This window comes from Mycteria americana, chromosome 8 (assembly GCF_035582795.1).
Source record: "Mycteria americana isolate JAX WOST 10 ecotype Jacksonville Zoo and Gardens chromosome 8, USCA_MyAme_1.0, whole genome shotgun sequence".
In the NCBI taxonomy this organism is placed as follows: Eukaryota; Metazoa; Chordata; class Aves; order Ciconiiformes; family Ciconiidae; genus Mycteria; species Mycteria americana.
The window spans coordinates 18479645-18503297 of NC_134372.1; the positions used below are offsets into that span (position 1 = coordinate 18479645).

The following is a 23653-nucleotide window of genomic DNA, read 5'->3' on the forward strand; positions in this document are numbered from 1 at the left end:
AGGGAAGTGATCCAGAAAGGGCCTGCTTAACTCCTTACACTGTGGGTTCCTATGGTGAAACAAGCTGGTACAGTTAATCCAATCTACAGCCTGTTCCTGGAGTAATTCAGAGGTATTAGAGAAATGGGGTGAGGGGTAAATGAATGGTTTTGACTGTGGCAAGAACCTGGTGTCAGACACCACCTGTCTCAGGGGCCAGTGGCACAACCTCACTCTACTTGTACCTTTGCAAGAGAGCTGTTCTGAGATACAGGGCAGCGTGGTTTGGGAAGCAACCACAGAAGTGCAAAACAAAATGCCTCTGATTACTTAACGGGGGTGAATGAATAAAGAGGTTTGACTTGGAAAACTGCAACGTCCCAGAACCAGGAAACGTCTACTTGAGTGCACTCACAAATCACACCCACAGCAGGTCTGACCAATATAGCAGGTATTTACAACAGCTTGCCTCACACAAGAAAAATTCAATGCATTTTAGTGTATTCAGAGTAGTTTAAGTTTTCTACTTTGCTTTTAGCCTACAGTCATAATCAGTGTCCTTGCAGAATACACTTTTGATATGTGTAGAAAAAAAAAAATTGGTAAAATACTTTTCCCTATTCCCTCAATAAGCCACATGATTTCTTTCAATTCAGGATTCAGAAAAATCAGTTTAAAACCATTCTGGGATCACTAATACATAAAAACTACCCGTGCTGTAGGTAAGTTTTGTAAGACAAAATTTCAGTGCTGATCAGTGCTGATTCATGAGAGAATTCTTTTAATGCAAAGCAAAAGCAGCTAAGTAGCTATTAACTTTTCAGATTTCCTCAATATCTTCAGTATTCAAATGCACTTGTTCCAGCCCTTCTCTGTCCCCTATGCATTGCTTAGGATGTACATGTCAGCAGCATTAAAACAATTGCACACTTGACACCAAAAAAGTAATCTGCTTTTTTTGTTGCTTTTTAAAATTATTTTATTTTGTTTTCCCTTCTCTTTTAAACTAAGTATGGCAACAATTTGATAGCCCAGCAGTGTTTTGCCCTCCTGAACCCTGGCAATGACCCAGAGGATTTGCACTCTACTGGTAATCAGAAGTCTGGCTGTGGCCATTTCCCATGACATAGCTGAAATTCTCCAAAACTTGCCCTCTCAACTTCACTAGCCACACCATACTGAAACTATTTGCTGTATCCTTAGGCTGTCAATCACAACACCCCCTAGACTCCACATCACCCATCCCCTAGACTCCCTGCTGCAACAGCACAGCCTCCTATGGCCTGCAGTGTCAGGGCTGCAAACCTTCCACACTTACTATTGACCCACAATCAGAAGTAAAAACTCCCTCGTGGAAGCAGCTTCTTCTGCAGACCTGCTTTTCAAACTGCAATATTACAGCAGAAGCAGCAGGTGCTCTTATATGACACACACTTCAAAAGGAAACCAAACATTTTATTTTGAAACTTAAATATAACAAAAATATACTCTGTGCACATACTTAAATGAAATTTTTAAATTTCTCTCTCAAGTTAATAAACCCAAGGCCTGTTTCTATTCAACAGCCTGGCTGCCATTCCAGGCTCCCCTAACCTATCACACATTCTCTTCAGTGGTGCATAAAAATGGCTCTGATTTATTTTATTCTTTTCTATTAATATCAGGAACCATGGGAAAGGTACAATCCAATTTCTGATCTGTTCAAGTCTTTCTATTATGCCATAAAAAGTGAACAGTATTAGTAGCTTTGAAGAAAATTACAACAAAAATTAAAGTTGCCTAGATCACTCATTCAGGTTTCACTGTCTTAAGTTCATAGTGTTTAACCAAAAAATTCCATGACTTTCCAAGGCAAGGCACAGCTAAACCCTTCATTTCCTGTCTGTATATCGAGAGAGTATTTAAGCACTGTATAAAATTAAGATTTACAACTGATGAATAACCATCAGTACTTCAGGAACAGGAATAATCACAATTCAGTCTTTTTAAAATTTACTTATTATTCAACAATTTAAGATAATTCATGTAGTGTCTGATTTTCCTAATGCTCCCATTAAAAACAGGAAGCAGCAATTTTTAAGCCTACGAAAGCTTTCATTCAAAAACTCCCAAGCATCTCATGAGTTAGCTATTTATATAATATCCCAGTAATATAACAATCCCAAGGCAAACAGTAGCATTATTGTAACACTTTAATGAAAGCTACAATAGTGTGCATGTTTATAATATTTTGGCTGTTGCACTACACACTGTTTTCATTGAGTATTACATTTTCTTGAAAAACAGTCTGAATGTCCATACTAAGAAATGGTTTCCAAGAGCAACTCGGCATCAGCACAACATGCAACATCAGCAATGGAAAAATGTAACTACTAAGAGGGTCAGTAAAATATATGTATACATGAAACAACCATCACACAAAGATGTTTGGCTGCCTAAGAAAAAAAATAAAATAAAAACCACCAACTCTTAACACCAGTACTATCTAACAGTAAACCAATCCACACAAAGTTACTCAATTAAAAATGCCATCCAATTCTTTAGAACACAAGCCATTTAAATAATGCACTTACTTTAACAACTGAAAATTCCAATCAGGACAGTGAGTCTTGTTCACCACATTGCAAAATTCTTTGCCCTTATCTAGTAATTCTTTGCCTTATTACCTGATAAGTAATATTTGCCAACATAACTTTAAAAATCAGTCCAAGCACTCAACTGGTAGTTTCTGAAGAAACAGTTTTTCCATGCAAGATTTTTCTTTTCCCAAGTTATTACCTAATACAGTTAGAAATGCCGAGCAGAACAATGTGTAGATTTACAGCAGATGGACTGTGCAGATACTAAATCAAATTCAGTGCAATGACATGCAATCAAATATGCAAGTATAAATGCACCTCTGCACAATGGTAGCATTTAAGTCCCATTTGCTCTTCTGACTCTTTGTAACTAGGTATATTTAGAACACGGACTCCAAGCTGTGTAAAAACAACAACATAACATATGACAACTTTTTTTTTTTAAATTGTCTGGGTTGGATTGTTTTGAGCACAGAGTTGAGCTAGGGGATACTGAGGCAATAGGAGCCAAGAGGGAAATGCCGGTGAAACGCCTCAAAGCACGCAACGGGTGTTCTTCTATGAAGGAAGCATGGACAACAGCTCAGCTGAAGTGCCTCTACACCAATGCACGCAGCATGGGCAACAAGCAGGAGGAGTTGGAAGCCATTGTACGTCAGGAAAACTATGATATGGTTGCCATCACAGAAACGTGGTGGGATGACTCGCACAACTGGAGTGCGGCGATGGATGGCTATAAACTCTTCAGGAGGGATAGGCGAGGCAGGAGAGGTGGTGGGGTAGCCCTGTACGTCAGGGAGCGTCTGGATAGTTCAGAGCTCGATGATGGTGATGATAGGGTGGAGTGTCTATGGGTAAGAATCAGGGGGAAGGCCAACAAGGCAGTTATTGTGGTGGGAGTCTGTTACAGACCACCCAACCAGGATGAGGCGAACTATTCTATAAGCAGCTGGGAGAAGCCTCACGATCGCTAGCCCTTGATCTTGTGGGGGACTTCAACCTGCCGGATGTCTGCTGGAAATACAATACAGCAGAGAGGAAACAGTCTAGGAGGTTCCTGGAGCATGTGGCAGATAACTTCCTGACGCAGCTGGTGAGGGAGCCAACTAGGGAAGGTGCCCCGCTGGACCTCTTGTTCACGAACAGAGAAGGACTTGTGAGCCATGTGATGGTTGGAGGTTGTCTTGGGCAGAGCGATCACGAAATGATAGAGTTCTTGATATGTGGAGAAGTGGTGAGCGGGGTCAGCAAAACTGCCACCTTAGACTTCCGGAGGGCGGACTTCAGCCTGTTTAGGAGACTGGTCGAGAGAGTCCCCTGGGAGGCAGCCCCAAAGGGCAAAGGAGTCCAGGAAGGCTGGACAGTCTTTAAGGAGGAAGTCCTAAAGGCACGAGAGCAGGCTGTCCCCAGGTGCCGAAAGACGAGCCGGCAGGGAAGAAGACCGGCCTGGCTGACTGGAGAGCTCTGGCTCGAACTCAGGAAAAAGAGGAGAGTCTATGACCTCTGGAAGAAGGGGCGGGCAACTCAGGAGGACTACAAAGGTGTAGCAAGGCTGTGCAGGGAGAAAATTAGAAGAGCCAAAGCTGAGCTAGAGCTCAATCTGGCTGCTGCTGTAAAAGACAACAAAAAACACTTCTTCAAATACATTAGCAGCAAAAGGAGAGCTAAGGAGAATCTCCAGCCCCTAGTAGACGGGGGAGGGAACACAGTGACCAAGGATGAGGAAAAGGCTGAGGTACTTAATGCCTTCTTTGCCTCAGTCTTTAATAGCAGGGGCAATTGTTCTCTGGGTACCCAGCCCCCGGAGTTGGAAGATAGGGACGGGGACCAGAATGGAGCCCCCATAATCCAGGGGGAAATGGGTAGTGACCTGCTGCACCACTTAGACACTCACAAGTCTATGGGGCCTGATGAGATCCACCCGAGAGTACTGGAGGAACTGGCAGAAGAGCTCACCAAGCCCCTTTCCATCATTTACCAGCAGTCCTGGCTAACTGGGGAGGTCCCTGCTGAGTGGAGATTAGCTAATGTGACACCCATCTTCAAGAAGGGCCGGAAGGAGGACCTGGGGAACTACAGGCCTGTCAGCCTGACCTCGGTGCCGGGGAAGCTGATGGAGCAGATCATCCTGAGTGCTATCACACGGCATGTAGAGAATAACCAAGGGATCAAGCCCAGCCAGCATGGGTTCAGGAAAGGCAGGTCCTGCTTGACCAACCTGATCTCCTTCTACGATAAGGTGACCCGCCTAGTGGATGAGGGGAAGGCTGTGGCTGTTGTCTATCTAGACTTCAGTAAAGCCTTTGACACAGTTTCCCACAGCATTCTCCTGGAGAAACTGGCTGCTCATGGCTTGGACGGGTGTACTCTTCGCTGGGTAAAGAACTGGCTGGATGGCCAGGCCCAAAGAGTGGTGGTGAATGGAGTTTACTCCAGCTGGCGGCCAGTCACAAGCGGTGTTCCCCAGGGCTCTGTGCTGGGGCCAGTTCTGTTTAATATCTTTATCAATGATCTGGACGAAGGGATCAAGTGCACCCTCAGTAATTTTGCAGATGACACCAAGTTGTGAGGGGGTGTTGATCTGCTGGAGGGTAGGCAGGCTCTGCAGAGGGACCTGGACAGGCTGGATCGATGGGCCGAGGTCAATTGTATGAGGTTTAACAAGGCCAAGTGCAAGGTCCTGCACTTGGGCCACAGCAGCCCCATGCAATGCTACAGGCTTGGGGAAGAGTGGCTGGAAAGCTGCCAGGCAGAAAAGGACCTGGGGGTGTTGGCTGACAACCACCTGAATATGAGCCAGCAGTGTGCCCCGGTGGCCAAGAAAGCCAATGGCATCCTGGCTTGTATCAAAAATGGCATGGCCAGCAGGACTAGGGAAGTGATCGTGCCCCTGTACCCCCAGCACTGGTGAGGCCACACCTCGAATACTGTGTTCAGTTTTGGGCCCCCCACTACAAGAGAGACATTGAGGTGCTGGAGCGTGTGCAGAGAAGGGCAACAAAGCTGGTGAAGGGTCTGGAGCAGAAGTCTTATGAGGAGCGGCTGAGGGAACTGGGGTTGTTTAGCCTGGAGAAAAGGAGGCTGAGGGGAGACCTTATTGCTCTCTACAACTACCTGAAAGGACGTTGTAGAGAGGTGGGTGTCAGTCTCTTCTCCCAGGTAACAAGTGATAGGACAAGAGGAAATGGCCTCAGGTTGCACCAGGGGAGGTTTAGACTGGATATTAGGAAATTTTACTTCACTGAAAGGGTTATCAAGCATTGGAACATGCTGCCCAGGGAAGTGGTTGAGTCGCCATCCCTGGAGGCATTTAAAAGACGTTTGGATGAGGTGCTTATGGACATGGTGTAGTGGTGGGTGGGGTAGTGTTAGGTTTACAGTTAGACTCAATGATCTTAAAGGTCTTTTCCAACCTATACGATTCTGTGATTCTGTTTTTGTTTGGTTGGTTGGGGTTTTTAAAGTCTCTTCGTAAAAGTTTCAAAAGGACTACACATCTTCTCAAAGTTTTATAATGACACCATTTATTGCTATTTTTTATTTCAAGTAGTTAAGTAACACATTCTTTCATATTGGTTTACAGCATGACCCACTAACGTGGAACTGCAGTAAATCAGCAGGTGCTATCCCAGACCAGTAATAATGCAGATTTGCACTACCCAGAGCCTCCTACTCAGAAATCCAGCAGGCCCTTGACCTGGCTCCTATTGGCTATTATTTAGTTTGAAGACACCAGAACAGCAATACTGGAATAAAACCACTACCGCAAGATCCTCCTGAGATTGCCTCTTCCAGGCTGTCAGACCCTGATTCTGGCTACTGTTTTCAGTATATGGATCACTCTCTTGTGCCTGGACATAAAAATATTAGAGGACAAGTGAAATAAAAGCTACTGATTTTTTCATACCTCCATAAAATCCCACAAAAACGAGCCCCGATTCCCATAAGAGGTCTCTAAACACATTTTTTAGTAAGTGATGATAGCTGATGATAAGCAAAAAAATACATTACCCATCCTTTTATTCAAATACTGAAGTGCATTAGGGGTAATTCAAAGGAAATAGCACTGCACCTCAAATGCCATTTCTACATTTTCTCTTATGAATTATAAAATTTCATAGGGTCATACATTTTAAGAAATACTTAAAGGTACTATTTTCAATAAGCATCATAGCTATATGCTAAAAACTGGGATGCATGGAATCATGTACAGTTACTTGGTAAATTAAGGAGTCACAAAATTATTTGCAACCCCTTCAAAGCAACCAAGTAAACAATAATTTAAGAATTAAATAATTAAGGATAATTATGCTATCTGGAATTATTTAAGATAAAATTAACATTGACTAGAGTTTCTGAAATATCAACACTTTATTTTCAATAGCTAGTCATTCATACACTGACAAAATTAGAATTTGTCTAAGATCTAACCCACATCTGTTACAGGAAAATATAAGGAGAAAGCAAAAGTTTTGTAAATACAGTAGACCAGTTCAAACCTCTATTTTTGTTTGGTTCCTTGTTTAAAAAAAAAACAAAAACAAAACAAAAACAAACAAAAACAACCCAAAAAACAAACAAACAAACAAACAAAAAAAAAAAAAAACACAAAAAACCCCCCAAAACACCAAACAAGGCAGTTCACATATATGCCCTGAAGAAAAGCAGAGTAACACAAGCTTTCAACCATCCTGACAATTATCCAGTTCTCTTTGTGGGGAGGAGAGCTACAGGGCTATGAGACGATGCCTAACTTCAGTCTATGAATATGTAAAATGAGGAGCCACTAAATAATATTAAATGGTTTTACTCAACTCACAAACTGACTTTGTCTTTAATTACAAAAAAATTTTTAAAGAGAAAACCATTTCAGATATTTCATTTTTTCTTCAAAAATAAACCTTCCTAAAATTCAAATACTTGTCTCATTCATATAGTTAGTAATTACTGCACATATTACCTATCACTGCCATACCAGTCTAAGCAGCATAACTCATTTCTTTGGCTGACTAGCTGAGAACTCTAAACTAATTAGTTAATCCACATGACACAAATGTTAGGATTTTGGAATATTTTTGATGATTTTGTACACACATGGCTCCCACACAAACTCTGTAAGAAATTTTTTTTTGGGAAAAAACACTACTTGAAAAAAAAAAATCTTTTGACATACATATTTAAGTGTGTAATTCAGTAACTGAATTAAGCTAACTAACTTAAGTTGAGCCTTTCTGGAGACACTACCATGAAGTCACTCCCTTCAGTATCAGATGAATTGATAATCATGCAAGAAATGTAGTGTTATATTTTCCTGACCCGGAGCTTTACCACAAGTTTCAAAATATGCACGCTGGAAATAACATGTTTATCTCCAAAACACCAAGGAATACACTTCATATTTTTAAATAAGCACACTTGGTATTAAAGATTACAAACTCAACAACATTTGTCTCCACAGGGTCATCCCAGCTCTGCCACTTCACCATCTCATTTTATATATTGTTTGAGCCTATTTGAATCTGCTTATCTTTTACTTCACTTACCAATCCCACTTGTGACATGGGCATAATTTTGTACTACTTTAAAACATGTCTGAAATTCAGCATAACCCAGTGGACATTAAGATAGCATTTCCTTTTACCCATCCTTTTAAAATAGTTGAGATTTTTATGTAAATTAAATAGACTGCTGACATTGTAGTAACATTACCTCAGGGGCTGTTTGGAAATAAATTTGAAAATTAAATCAAGATTATCAGATTAAGATCAGAAAGAGAAACAATCATATTTCTGTAGTTGCAACCTGAAACTAAGTTAATATCATTTAAATTCAAAAGCTATGTTCTTAGATATTGTGAGGTTGAGACCAATTTGCCCTGCTTCCAAATTTTACCATTAGATACATACAAAAAAACACTACAGAGTAGACCTGAAAATCTTGGCAGATTCAACAATGTGTGTTCTGAAAAAAATTCAAACAATTGTTCTGTTTTCAATACTTACAATCCAACGCTATTTGAAAAACTGCTTACTCACATCATTGATATAGCCATGAGAGCCCAGACTGCGGCCGGGAACTGAAATGGGCTGGTAGCCAACTTGCAGCTGCCATCTTCACCGCAAGAGAGGCTACAAATTGTATGAGCAGTACCAACCCCAAACATCCTTCTGGGGATCTCATGACTTTTCCTCCTGTACAAGGCAGGAAAACATGGGTCCTCCAGAAAAAAAAAAACCTGGAAATGTCTGCCCCCATAGGAACACTTCAAGCCTCCATGCCAAGTCCACTCTGAAAAGGCTCTCAGGAAGGAAAACTCTGAGGACATAATATGAGCCATCTATACTATACTCCCATTTTTTTTTCTTTTCTTTATTATTTTCTAGGAGAAACTGGGAAGCACCTATGTGCAGATGTTATATAATAATCCTAACACAGCCTACTATGCAAGTCATTCTGGTTTTACAAGGCGGTTTTAAGCAGAGCAGAATCAGGTCACATTCAGGAACAGGATATAGCAAATAACTTTCTCCCACAATGAGATGTTAACAAGATAAAATTTAAAAATACCGAACACCAAGGCACATCCTACCTCTGAAAAGGATACCAAAGCCAACATTACGAGCAGATCTGAACAGCATAATTTAGGGCAGGAGACAGCTAAAAATTACTTTCTTTAGCAGCAGTTCATCAATTCTGGCTCCTGCTGACTCAAATTTTGTGGGAGTTGAGAACCCTCATCTCACACTCCTGCAAGATCCTGGTGATGAGCGCAATCTTGCACCTCTTAGGCACAGTATCTTCCAGCACCCACAAAAATCCTCTCTACTACATTTAATCTTTAATTCGGAATAGAAAGGCAGGGGGAAGGAAGGGAAAAGAAAAAACCCACAATCTAGTATCCCATTCACAGTAAATGACGAACCTTGAACCAGCTAAAAGCTTCCAAACCATAGAATTAAATACTGTAATTAATATATTTAACCACAGAATATTTCAGGTTGTAGGGGACCGCTGGAGGTGATATGGTTCAACTTCCCACTCAAAAGCACAGCGAGCTTCAAAGTTAGATGAGATTAATATCCTCTACTCTTTCTTAAATGACAGCAAGAAAACAAAAAAAAAATTATTTCTACAGGAGAAAGAAACAAATGAGCTTGACAACGTAATAGTAAATACAAAATCCTTAAAAATTAGGCACGTTAGTGGGGAAAAAAACCTAAACAACCCAGTGACTGCTCATTCAAGACAAGCCACTACCTCTATTTCTACAACTAATCCCCACAACCTGTACAGAAGAAACCAGTTGTGTTCCATGGAAAGTTACTACAAAAAAAAAAAAAAAAAATCAGTCAAGTATCTAACTGTTGCATAATTCAAAAAGTGCAGTTTAAAGTTATACAGAAGTATTGTTACTGGCTATTCAACTCAGCAAAAATTTTCAGTGTAGACTTCAATACCTCTAGCATCCCTACCATCCCTCTAGCATTTAAACACTCACTGATAACTGAAAGAGCTTGTTTCAGTATGAATATCTGAAATTTTCATAGATAAAAATTGTTTCCCCACAGTTTTTAACAGTTTTATCCTTCCAGGTCACCTTCCTTAAAGGACATGCCAAGCTGAAAGCCTAAAGAACAGCTTGCTTTGGCATTCTTCCTTCCAAACTGACATTCAAACACTGTTGTATATACACAAAAAAAATGCTATAGAAACTCTCTACTGAACTTCTTTCTCATTTTCAGGACTAGGCTACAGAGTCATGCTGGAGTCAAAAGTCCTCACTTTTCCATACATCTTGGTATGCTCAATGAGCTTTAAAGGAAAAGATAAATCCTTTTCCCCTTTTCATTTCATTAGTTTGAAAGGAATTCATTCTACAAAGTGAATTAAGAGATATAAAAAAAACCCCAGACTGCTAACAAATAAGTCTTCACTTTTAAAGGTATATCATTTATACTTTCCCTAAAACTGTATTTATTTACATACACAATTTACAAACTTTAACTACAAAGTTTAAAATAATCTACCTCATATTTTTGCTAAGTTTGACGTCACACAAGGCCTGTTGTAAGCCACTGCTATCCAACAGGGCAGACAGTCTAGTGATTGGTTCTTTGTTCATGCAATTATTTAAACACAATGAAATTGGTTTACCTCATTAAATAGGAGCTGGAACAAGCTGCAGCTGCAAGAGTGTGAGGTGGTCCTCATTTTTAAAAACTAGCAATGACATTTCAGAAAAAGAGTAACAAGCAGTGAAGAAAAATAATTCCCTTTAAGCAATTGAAATACCAGTTTTGAAGATAAAATAGTGAAAAACCTGAGGCCAGTAAAAAGAAACATTGTTTTCTTCTGAAGATCACCACCAACTGGGGCAAGTGGCATGTTGCATTCCGCAGGCTTAGGGGAAATTTGTTTCCTGTCCTGTCAGGAAAAATGTACCATTATTGCTATGGTCCCTCTGGAGCATGTAATTACTGATACTTATAAATTACACTTTATCAAAATACTTGACAAATGTTGCCCTGAAAGTCAAAACTAAGCAGTCTACCTGAGCAATGTTAGTCTAATTCTATTCTCATTATAGGAAGGACTGGTAGAAATGGAAACCCTGTACCATGCACATGCATTTCCCAGTCACATAACTAATACAAAAAAAAAGAACGATGGAGCTTCACTAGATAATAATTTCTTTAGGTGAGTCACTGCCTTCTGGGGCAATATTCTCGCTCAGGCATGGATATGCCACTAAGTCCTCTCAATAAACCCAGTAAAGTGACGTTACTAGATTTACGTGTTTTATTGCAGCCAATCTTATTGCAATGCAAAATCCTGGGACTAGTATTTCAAGTGTAGTCATTGGCAGTCATATAAGCACTTAATATAGAAGAAGAAATATGAGGCCTCTAGAGTAAAGGAAGGGAAGTTAAGTGAAGTACCTCCTACTGACCAACAAGTACCCAGATCAAATAACACCAAGATCAGACATTCGAACAGCTGCCACTTCTGAAGAAAAAGTTCAAGTGCTAACAAAAACTTAGCACAATATCCCGTCAGCTCTGCTCCCAATAAGGGAACGTAAGGTATGGGGTTAATCGAGCAATTATTGGGAAAAAGTAGGAAAGGATGGTATGAGTACAAGTGACTCAAGAAAAAAACAAAAATCCCATTCTAATACTTTCAAACATACAGTTACTATGTGCATACACTACTTGTAGAAAAATCATTTTAGGCCTTGGAGACTGATAACATTCCAGTGCACTCAGCAATCTTCTTCGCTTCCAGTGGTACAGAAAACACATTGAGAGAGGACTGACCCAGTGATGATTATCAGAACTAACACAACAGGGAGTTCTATTAACATGATTGTGTGGTAGGAACCAAGATTATTCTCTCAACAAAAGAAACTAACTGTATAAACATAACATTTGGTTTCATATTGGATGCCTTATTTTTCAACATTTTTTCCCCTCACAGTTCATTAAGCAGTGGCATTGTATCTTGCATGTAAACCACTCAGAACATTAAACTTAACTTTCCTTCAGATATCAATAAGAATGAAGTAAATCCATATCAGCTGTTTCCTGAAGAAAATCTTTCACAGATATGTCTCTAGTGACAGCCCATCGGGGAGTTTAACACAGCAAAGCAAAAGACAAATTCCAAATATGCTTTGTTCAGTTTTCTCAATAGTACTTGCATTGTAGAAAATCTCAAACTTCAACAGTGGCAATTACTGTATATTTGAATAATCTCACTAAGTTCCAAAGCATTATGCCAGGGAAACAGATTAAAAATCAGCTCATGGAGTTTTTATAACACAAAGCGTTATAAGCCTTTGTTTTCACTATGTTACACTGAGTTAAGAAATAAAAGCAGCTCAAAGGCACACCTTGTATGACATCCTTCTCTTAGTCAGAAGAGTAAGAAGATAATAAACCGCCCTTGCCAATCTATTCTTGTAGCACCGTAACATTTAATGACTTGCACGAGGTATTTTAATTTTGTTTCATAAATAGTTTCTACTCTTGTAAGTTTTACAAGGTAGAGTGCACTTGAGACATGAAACTGCATCGGACTCTAGATCAAATACCTCTTGGTTCCGCTCCACGTTGACCCTTTTGAAAGGCACACATACGACTCAGGCTACAATACCATGGCTTCTCTCAACTGATTTGAATCATAATGAAATCCTGGATCATTTATGACTGTATTTCAAAAGTAACCGTAGTGCATTTAAAAGTAATAGCTGTATTCATTTTGGTGACCTTTAAGTGTCTGAAATACTTTAAACAGGCATGCCCTATTAGCCCTATGAAACATATTGAAAAGTTCCAGAAAGCCTAACTTAAGCTTCCCATTGTACACATTGCAGATTTCAAGAATAAAACCAAATGAGAATTAAAACAAAGAAGTGTTTGGTCTTGCATCATTTTACCCACAGTAACCTTAATTCACAGGGCACTCTGAATACACAATAAATCTCTGCAGGCAAAGCTGAGTTCTGCTGCTGTGAAACAGCAAACAGTAGAGCTAGATGCCAGAAAACTGGTGACGGGAAATGGCCCTTCATTTTTGAAGTCACTGATCAAAATCAAGACTTCGCATGCAGTACTTAAAATTTACCCCTTGTTACTACCTCTAGAAAAATGATCGTGTCCCCTCCTTCTAATATCCACTTGCACACCAAAGGAAACTCTCATAACTTGCAAGGTATTTCCAAAGTATTTGAAAGGACTTTTACAAGACGATGAATGTAAACTAATCTTTAACCTCAGGATGACAACCTATTATGGAAAGCAATGAAAATATTTACATTATCATTATATTTTTCCTGTTACACAGATGAGATGTCGGTGCTTCAGGTCACCAGTTCAATCTGTTCCTACATTCACCTTGTGTAAGGAAACAGCCTCAAACGTGAAAATAATGCTAAACCCTCCTATTCTAATCTCCTGTTCACCAAAAAAAGAAAGTTATATTTATTCTGCATTTTCTCCTACTTGCAGTAATGAAAATTTACAAGTGAATTTGCCACTGCTCATTCTAACTGGGACCAGGACTCTAGCAGTTCTGGACCATTTACTAAACTGAACATTCGGCAAAAGACTTTTCAGCTCCTTTCAACATACAACCAACGGAGAAAGTGCAAAAAATATTCACACATGAATTAATCAATTAAAAGGAAGTTTTTAAACAAGAAAAGCAATATCCATATAGCAATAAATTATGTGCAAGTACACCATGACGTGCTGACACTTGTAGACTAACTCTAGTAGCGAGGCCAAAAAGCCACGTTAACAAAGCAAATGCAGTAAATCTGACTCTGACAAACTCAGAGCGCTCACAGTCAGACTAACAGGGTTATTCAGCTTCCGGAAAAGAAACTGTCTACAAACCATCAGGTCAGAATACCTACAGTAATAATATACTTGCAGAAATAACCTAACTATTCTCTGACTGCAAGCTACACAGCTCTTCAATCCTCTGTCAAGTGTAACAAAAGCAGCCCGTGGCTTCAACAGAAACAGCCACTCTGTGGAGGCCACCAGCAACAATGCCTCCCCAGCCTCGCCACCACCACAAATCAAGCCAGAGGAACCAGAATATAACACTGTAGGGAGCTACAACACTTGAACTGGTGCTAACAGAAGCAAAAGACCAAAGTTCTGAAGACTAATGTAAGAAAATGGTAAGCCCACCCACAATTACTGTATTTTGAGAACTCTGTAATAGCTCTGTCATGTGAAAGCCATCATAACAAAAAGCTGAGTCACTGTGTTTTTCCCCCCCAGATTTAGCTTGTCACTCTAAACACAGAAGTTGAAGCCTGTTAAAAAGGATGCATTTCAGAATTGGCAGAGCATACATGACCACCCTCAGCAACCATGTCTCCAACTTTCTAGGTGAGGACTAACCATGGAGTCCTGATGGAGTTGTCTTTGCTGCAACTCACTTAAAGCAGCCAAATAGTCTGTGGAGATTCAGAAAAGCCTAACTTTGCAAAACAGCTCCAGGATGTTCTCAAAAATTCTCAAACAAACTCTGATGGGAATTAATGTCTAATTGGATAAAGTGATTACCTACTGAATTTTATCAATATTCCTTTTTTGATAGTAAGAATAAGAAGAATTTTAAGAAGCATCAGAAACTATTTACAACAGCCGTGATGATGTAAAGTCCTGGGCTGGGTTTAGTAAGTTTACAAGGCTACTATTGGTGTTAGTAAAATAAACTAAGCATTTTCCAGTTCAGGATTGTGTTGAGCAGGCAATAACAGTATAATCATTTTTAATGTGTTATCTCCAAGACATGTGATTTGAAACTAGAATATGTTTGAGGGTGCTTTAAAAAAAAACATACATTCAGGAAAACTGACACCCAGCAACATCGTTAAGGCTACCAAATAACTTGGTGGCAAATTAATCTCACAAATTGGGAGCCTCCTGATTTCTTGAGCTGAACACCAAAAGAGCATGTTGCCTTTCTAATAGCCCAGGAAAAAATAGTGAAAATGAAAGGCAGTAGTTACTTGGCTAATAGACTAAAACAACTTATTTTAAAGCAGGCTTATGCTTAATCTGCATGTGTGGTATTTCTTCTGGAAATGTATAATCCTTTGCCACAAACTACCTTAAATAGCTTAGTAATATGATGACCTGATCACAGAAGTTGGCAATAGATGTCTTAGAAGAAAGACGCCACTAAAACCCAGAAGTCATTTTCGCAAAGAGCGCCCTTTCTTCTCCAATCATGCCTATTTCCCCTAAGAGGGGAAACAGGACATCTGCACAGTATAATTTTAAATAACCAATTTCACACAGGGGAAAATATAGCATTGTGGAGGGAGCCTTCTGGCTTTTTGACATGTCTTTGTTTGTTTTCTACTCTGACAATAATAAAAAAATCTCTTATTCATATTTTTTAAAATTAATCTTCTGCACTAATTTAGACAGGAAAAATATCCTTAGACTCTCCAAATAAAACTGGTGTATTTGTACTAAAAAAAATTGCTACATACATTATTTACAACCAGAGCCAAAAAGAAAATATAAAATGACTTCAGCTTGATAAATGGTGTAAATGTCATCCAGCTATCTGCAGCACAAGCCTCTGACCTAATGCACATCTGTCTCAAGCCAGAAGTGCACCCTGGAGACCAGCAAACACTTACTGTAATTATTTACTGTCTTCTAAAAAGACCTGCTGTGATCTATACACAGTAAAACTACAATTATTGGATATGGATAAAACCACAAAAACACACTGTTACAAGCCCATGCTATTTTGTCATGGCAACACCGTAACTCAAACTCATGTAACAATTGAATTGTCAGGATCCTGCTTTAATGTGAAATGATAATGGAGCTCTAAGTCAGCAATCTGTGACATCTTTCTTTCTACAAAGAGAACACACACAAAAATAAAGAGGACACTAAGAAAATTTATGAACTGGTTCCTTTTCCAAACACAGCTTCTGATGACATCCACCAGATAAAAGACCTTGAATTTGATCAGGAGTCATGATTTGATACTTTGAGCTTGCTAAGGATCAGGCTGGAAAGCAGGGTTTACAAGTGACAGTTCTAGTAAGGCTTTCAGCAGCAAATTCTTGGCAAATCAGACACGTGTGAAACAACCTCCTAGCTACAATAAACATCTTAGCTATAAATGCACTCAAAGGAAAGCAGACATTGGTAAAGTCTAATACACACTACACTTGCCAAATTCAAACCAGGAGACACTGACTTACCCGGGCCAACTTCTGACTGCAGGCACAGTGTGCGGTAGAATGACATAGTATCGCACAATGAATCCAGAAGTTAAATACACCTGTATATTTATGTTTAACAAGGTCAGCTTCATAAGTAAAGCAGTACTAAATAGTTCCAGCTACTCCTGCTACAAAGTATCAAATGAAGCTACTGACACAAAATCAAATATACACACTGCACAAACACTAAAATCATAAGGAAGCAGACAAATCAAGAAAAGAGATGGCAAATAGTAATGCGTAAAAATAAAAGCCAATATGATAAACAATTAAACAGACTACATAGGTTTTCAGTGTCTAAAAAATTTATCATTAAAATTGCTTTTAAGTATGCACATCCACACAACAATACACATTTCCCACTGGTATCTTCAAAGCATATGAATTACAGGATAAACCATTATTTCCAGGCAGTTTTAATGTAGTTTTAATACCCAGCTCAAGCAGAAAAATTGAGCAATGAAGGTATTAAAGTCAGCAAAAATAATAAAACTTTGTCTGAAAAGTCTTCAGAAACATTTGGTATACTTTGTGTGTGTTTGTGTAGGCGCACTTTCTTGTTTCTAATCTACCCTTAAAAAATTAACAAAAACAACAAAGGTCAAACAGATACTCAATTTTTACTGGTGCCCCTCCAGGTATCATACTTATATTTACTTATTTGACTGTTTTACAGTGATATACATACCTTATTAGCTATTAATGTCCATTTATTGCATACTAAACCAGAAAACTTAGATGATCTACTACAATGCATAGCTGTGGTCATGAAAAACAGATGAGATTCATATCAGTGCTTTAAATAAATTATAAACAAAATGGGAGGTACATATTTTTCTTATTTCAGGAAGAAAACATTTTAAAAGTAAGTTAAATATAATCAGATAAAACACAAATTAAATTTCATCACAAATGACAGTGGATCAGTGCAAGCTAACGAAGTTTCACTCTTTCATCCTTCCAAAAGCAGCACTTCTATATGGAGGCAGACGCCAGATAATTCCTGACAACCATTAACCTAAAGGAATAGCATGATGTAGTGGGCTGAGCACAAGATTCCCCGTATGGTTTTCGCAGTTAGCTAAGTAGCCCCTTTTCCCCATTTGATTCTTTTTTCTTATTCCGTCTTTGAACAGTGAAGTGATACGCTTCTCTTTCCATTTTGTTTCAGTGACGTATTACTTAATTAATGTTTGAGTAGCACTATAAAAAGCAAAACATAATTACTGATAGTCACTGTCATCTCCCTGGGAAACATTAATTTACAATTAAGAGATACATACATCAATAGGAAACTATAAGACTTTTATAAGTCTTATGTTTTCATGACTGAAGGTGCATGACCCCAAGCTAAGAAATCAAACAACAGCATCTGAGCTTTGTTCACAATGCATTTACTGCAAAATGTTTTCCTCTGTCTAAAATTCATTTTGCTTCACTACATGAGTTATTTGGCATGACATATTGTACACATATGCAACAAAACAGTTTCTTGTTTCTGCCCGAACAGAAAGAAACACTTTTTTTTACTGTGAGGGTGACTGAGCACTGGTACAGGTTGCCCAGGGCAGTTATGGAACCACTATTCCTGGAGATATTTGAAAGCCATCAGGACACCAGCACCAGTCTGCTCTAGGTGACCGTCACGGATGCACTCCTCCTGTTCAAACTAACTGAACTTTGGTCCAGGCAGATGCTTAGCAAGTAGGCCTAATCAAAAGTTAATCCTATTGTGTAAGGCTATCAGTGAGGACTCGGCACCAAACCCAAAAAACCAGATACACTATGATCATTTTATATATCATCTGTGCACACGAAGGAAACTCGTGATTCCAGCATGCACAAAGCTATGTTTACAAACTTTGCCGATAAATTTCACAAGTTGTTTTGGATATTAGAAAATAATTATCTTGGGATCAAAACCTGATTTTATAGCTGTTAAATTACATGTTTTGGTTTATTATACTTTTTCTGTGCATTTAATATTAAGATTAATATTACCTTTTCTTTATGGCTAGATATTAGTAAATAATATCTGAAACAATACAAAAAATATCTTTGTTGTTTCCATTTCTCTATTTATTAAAAGTGCCTTTTCCTTGATTCAGTTCTCATTAAAAGTGCCTCCAGTTTGAATTATTAGATACTTAATTATTTATCCCAGATAAAACATTTAAGAAGCTTTAAAACCTAGGAAATCAAGGCAACAGAGCAATGGCAAATATTTCCACTACAGAATCCAATCAAGGGTTCATTCACCATCCAATTTAAACCTAAAACTCTTATCTAAACTAACGCAAACAGAATCCACGAGTCTCAAAGCCACTCTTTCTAGAAGAAAAGGTTCAAAACCTTATGAGAAACTCGTTTCATGGGACGTTTCACATTCCATCTAAGATTTATTCCCTTATATATATATTCCTGCTTCTAATATCATCCAGATGTGACAACAAAGTCTAAGCAGCACTGTAAGAGATGCAAGGATATCCTGTAGCTCAGCATTTCAGGAGAGGGTTGGAGAAAAAAAAGGCAAAGGTACCTGGAGCTAAGTGATTGATTGAGGAAGTAGTTATAACCTGAGAAGCAGTCTAAATTAAATTTTATTAGTTATTAGAAAGACTGCATTTCAGTGAAAATGCACAGTGCCCTGACGTAAGTACTCTACAGTGACAAACAAGGAAACCATCAGGAACAACAGCATAGCTGTCCCAAACTATGCAGACAGCGTGGATATGAAACAAGAGAAGAACCCAACATCGTCAAACAGGCTTGTTCTCTAGCTTTTCAAGCACATCATTGACAGGAAAACCTAATGTTCTACATTTCAATTTCCAGCAGCAAGAAGACTGAAGAGACTCTGCTGATACTGAACTACATTAATAAGTTTGTTCCTTCAGGAAACTCACAGGCAGATTTCAGCCCAGCTGACAGAATACTGAGAAAAGTCTTCACATTTGTTTTACAACCTTTAACTATTCCTGAAACATTAACAGGTCTTCCCCGAAACCCTCCATCCAGCGCACAAAATTCCTGCATGTTTAAGCAGGTCAGTCACTCCATCTCCACCAAATTCTACTAATGCTAATAAGTATGCCCAACTTTCACACTGTTATCAAGTTATCAAACTTAAAATGTCACCACTGTGTTTAGTTCTATATTTTAAAAAAATTGAGTCTGGATCTTCATTAACAGCATTGTAGACTGTTATGGTGCACTGCATGCCTGCTAAAGAGAGAGGCCGTAAGAATCACTGCTTATTTCATCTGTATTTGCTATGTGGACAAGACTATGAGCTCCTTGTTTTCAACGAATAAAAGCAAATTTTCTGGTTTGGGTATACTACATGGCAATATTTAGTTCTTAAAATTTTGCATCATTTGAGCTTAACAATTAAAATACTCAATTTTGGACTTTCTAGTTTATCAGGATTATAACTATTAAAAAAGAATAAAATAATTGACTCATAGCTTAATAGCCCAGAGTAAACAGTCTGAAAATATGGCAGCAGAAATAATATACCTGTACTATGGAAAGTAAAAATTAAGATCAGTATTATCTACACTTTTTAATGTTCATTTTAATTCACTCATCATAAATTCCACAGAATTTACATCACCCATGTATCAGTCCCTCTTATCAATTTTTGCTTCACTTCTTTTCTTCCCTTTCATCACTTTCTCAGCTACGCTTTCTTCTTGAAAGGCTAGGTCAGAGCAGCTGCAGGAGAGGAATGCAAGCGTCATGCCTCTTCATTGAAGCATTTTACCCAGAAAGCCAGTGTGAACAAAGTAGAGTGGCACTGTTGGATTTAAGACAAGTCATAACAGAAGTGAGAAAGAACAACTCTGAAATCTCCTAGCAGTCAGACCAAGCCGGTAACACACAAAAAAAAAATAGAAAGTAACCTTCTTGGACACATATTTTTATTTTTCCTCAAAGTGTATATAAATGTGTGTGTGTGTACATGCATATTTTTACAAATTCTAGTAGGTAGCAAATTTCTCGTTCTTATCCCATCACTGAAAAAACATACAACTAAACTGCATGTGGAATCATAACAGTTCACTTAGCTAAGATTTATTTACTTAAAATATTCACTATATTTATATAACACTTGTGTCTTCAAAAGAAAAAGCAAGTTTCTACTGACAAACACTGCTAAAGTAATCTATCTAAAGCACTATTAAACAGTAAGCAAGACTTTGAATGAATGTCAGTGAATAAAGACAAATATTTCGACTGCATCCATTGGGAGGCATTACAGAATACAGCATTCATATTAATCATTCTATTTTATGTCATTTTATTACAATCTTTATATTCTAAACCCAAAATTATTACCCTTGCTGTTAAGGACTATAATGTATCATGATTACATGATCTACTAAAAAATACACACTCTGGTATTGAAAAGCCTCAATTAGGTTCACTTAGTTTCTTTGTGCAAGGTTCCTTGAGACAGATGCACACAAGTTATCAACATACACAACCTTCCCTCAAAACCACAAATTACCAGAAAGTTCCTTTCAGCCTAATGATAGCCATGTACAATGCAACCACTCACAGAGGAAGGTTCAACATGTTAAACTGGAATTTGTATTAGTGGATACATGTAAACTCTATAAAAATTTTTTTTATCTTGAAAGCATCACCATTTCCTTAGACAGCCAACCTACATGAAGCAACTCTTCTATGAAATAAATACTACAGCCATCTTCTGGAGACCAGATAATGGTATCTGCAAGTAAGTACCAGCTCACGCTTTATACTCAAGAGGAGTTTCAAGATACAGAATTTCAAAAACATGCAAAGAACATTAGGAAATACAACCAAATCACTCAGCCCTAGCAAATCCATTGAGCAAATATTTTCCAGGGGATTCAAACGCTGAGACAAAGCTTGCAAAAAGAAATCCAACAAAGATTTTTCAAGCAGATTTTGAGATTAAAAGACAGCTACAGTTTGTAATCTTTTTTTTTTTTTTTTTTTTTTTAATCTCCAGAAGAATGTAATTCACTTACTTGTACAGTTTTTCATGAGCAAGTTTGGGCAACAAAGTTCATTACAGAAATTCTCCAAAACTGTATCAGTATCACTCGCTGCACAACACTGTTCAATTTGTCTGCTTTTAAAACATCAATGAAGAGCCCATTTTTTTTAAATAGTCAGCTGATTCAAAAGTTATCTTCACAATCACCATGTGTTTTGTATTTCCACAGGAAGAAAAAATTTACTGCACTGCCTAAATGGTTTGTTTGGTTGCATATTATTAAAACATTGTATTAAAACAATTGCATGCACTGTATTAAAACAATTATGAAAACCCCACATGGATGTAGGAACTTTTCAGCAATCCCGTAGTAACTTTACAGTTTCAGTAGCCAAATCATAAATCTTACGAACTGGTCTTCCACATATAAACTCAAGCATAAAAAAACCCCAGTTTTACCATATAGGACATCTTTCAAAAAGACAGACTGGATCATGCGTATAAATTTGGCAGGATCTAGAAAGCAATTTCAAACAGCTTTTGACTACTCCTTTAAAAAGGCAGGTGACTTTTCTTGATAGTAACTGTGCAGGCACCTGCTCATCCATTTTATTTCTATTACCTTTTTTTTAAAAAATGTATTTTATAAATCATCCAGTCATTGTGCTAACATCACTCTCTCCCTCCCCCCACCAAAAAAAAAAAAAGATGCCAAGCTCATGTAAGTCTTCTCTTGCTGTTCAAACTCGTCTTGATGCCATCTAAACATCTTATAACACTGTTTTTATATTTCAAGGAGATTAAAAATTCTTTACCTCTCCCCATTTCCTCATCTTCCTGACTGACAAGACAGCAGCCATAACTTTGCTGATCTGCCTGGCAATGCCTTGACTTAGTTAAAAAGATAATTTTTAAAACTAAAAAAGTTATAACAATCAGTATTATGTCAACATGGTAATTTTTAAATAAGAGTATGCAATCTCTCCTTGTGGATATCTAGACTATACTGGATATGAGAAGTTGACACTTTCCATGGTTTCTGTAACTCTACACAGAGATGAAAATAATTCACCTTGAAATCATCATGGTGAATATATCAGGAACAGAAAAAAATTGTGGTTTGTCTTCCGTCTGATATTTATGCTCTACTGAATTACAACTACACACATGCAAACATAACACATCATCTTAAGAAACCTTGCTATCTAGCAGTTCTAACATCACAAAAGTTAAACCTCTCACCACAGTCAAAACAAACATGCAAATCCGTATACTAAGGAACGTACAATAGAAACATAAATCAGATTATACTTACAATCTTGTTAACTTCTGCGTGCTCTGAAAAAGCAGCTCTGGAAGAACTTGCAATTTATTCTTGTTCAGACGCCTAAACAGTTACAAATAGAATAAAAAAAATTAGATTATCTTCCAATTTAAGAAGCTTATTCTATTATGCATAAACTCATGACACTCCCATTGTATTAAACCTCATGCTATGAACTCAGCATAGAATGCATTTATGTATGTTATTCATACACAAGCCAAACAGTTCATGCCATCTGTAGGCCACCTGCCTAGATTCTTCAGGTAGGGAGTCAAGTGACAGTCACCAGAAAGTTTGAATGTTTTCATATGGATGAGTACACAACTATATTTTCTTTAGTCTTCCTCTGGATGCCTACTAACAGTGAATCATATGGCCCCCATGATCAGCTTTCACTGCTCTGAGGAATCATTACCAGGAGGTATCTGGATTTTCTCCCTCCTTCTAAAAAGATGTAGGCACAGTAAATTAACTTGACCAACCAAGATTATTTCCAGATTAGCTATTATTTCTACAGTATACACACAAGATTTTTTTTTTTTTTTTTAAGAATTTTCTTAAAACTTTACTTTGAAAATATGAGCACTGTTGTAGAACATATGAACATACAGGTAACCAGACAACGATATGGTGATTTGAAATAGAATCTTAATCTTTAAGATTCTTCCAGAAACATTTTAGAGAACTGCTTAATATTTATACATCAGTCCATTTTACTCACTCACTGCGCAAAGTTTTACACTGATGACCACAACTTGTCAATTGCAAGAAATCCACTGTTACAAAGTACTCCAGCCTAGTAGCTATAAAAAGCATGAGCTTCCTCTCCTTCATAAAACATGCGACAGCCCTGCAAAGTCTAAAAGCAGTTCTACGTATAAGAGACAACCTTTTTCTACAACCCTTTTCCTGTTGTCTAACTGACAATGAAAACAGTCGCTTGTTTTCACAGTCCTAATGAATGTTATTTACATAATGACGTTGACCTAAACGAATTCCATACAACT

The 23653-nt window shown here is 38.0% G+C and overlaps 1 protein-coding gene across 2 annotated transcripts in view; it reads right to left on the reverse strand.

Annotated features, from left to right (window-relative positions):
• SLIT3 (slit guidance ligand 3) overlaps nucleotides 1-23653 on the reverse strand; it is a 543690-nt gene that overhangs the window by 463833 nt on the left and 56204 nt on the right. For both annotated transcript variants that reach the window (XM_075509986.1, XM_075509985.1), the window contains one exon: nucleotides 22638-22709. In XM_075509986.1, coding sequence (XP_075366101.1) covers nucleotides 22638-22709 — 72 coding nt within the window. The remainder of the gene's footprint in view (nucleotides 1-22637; nucleotides 22710-23653) is intronic.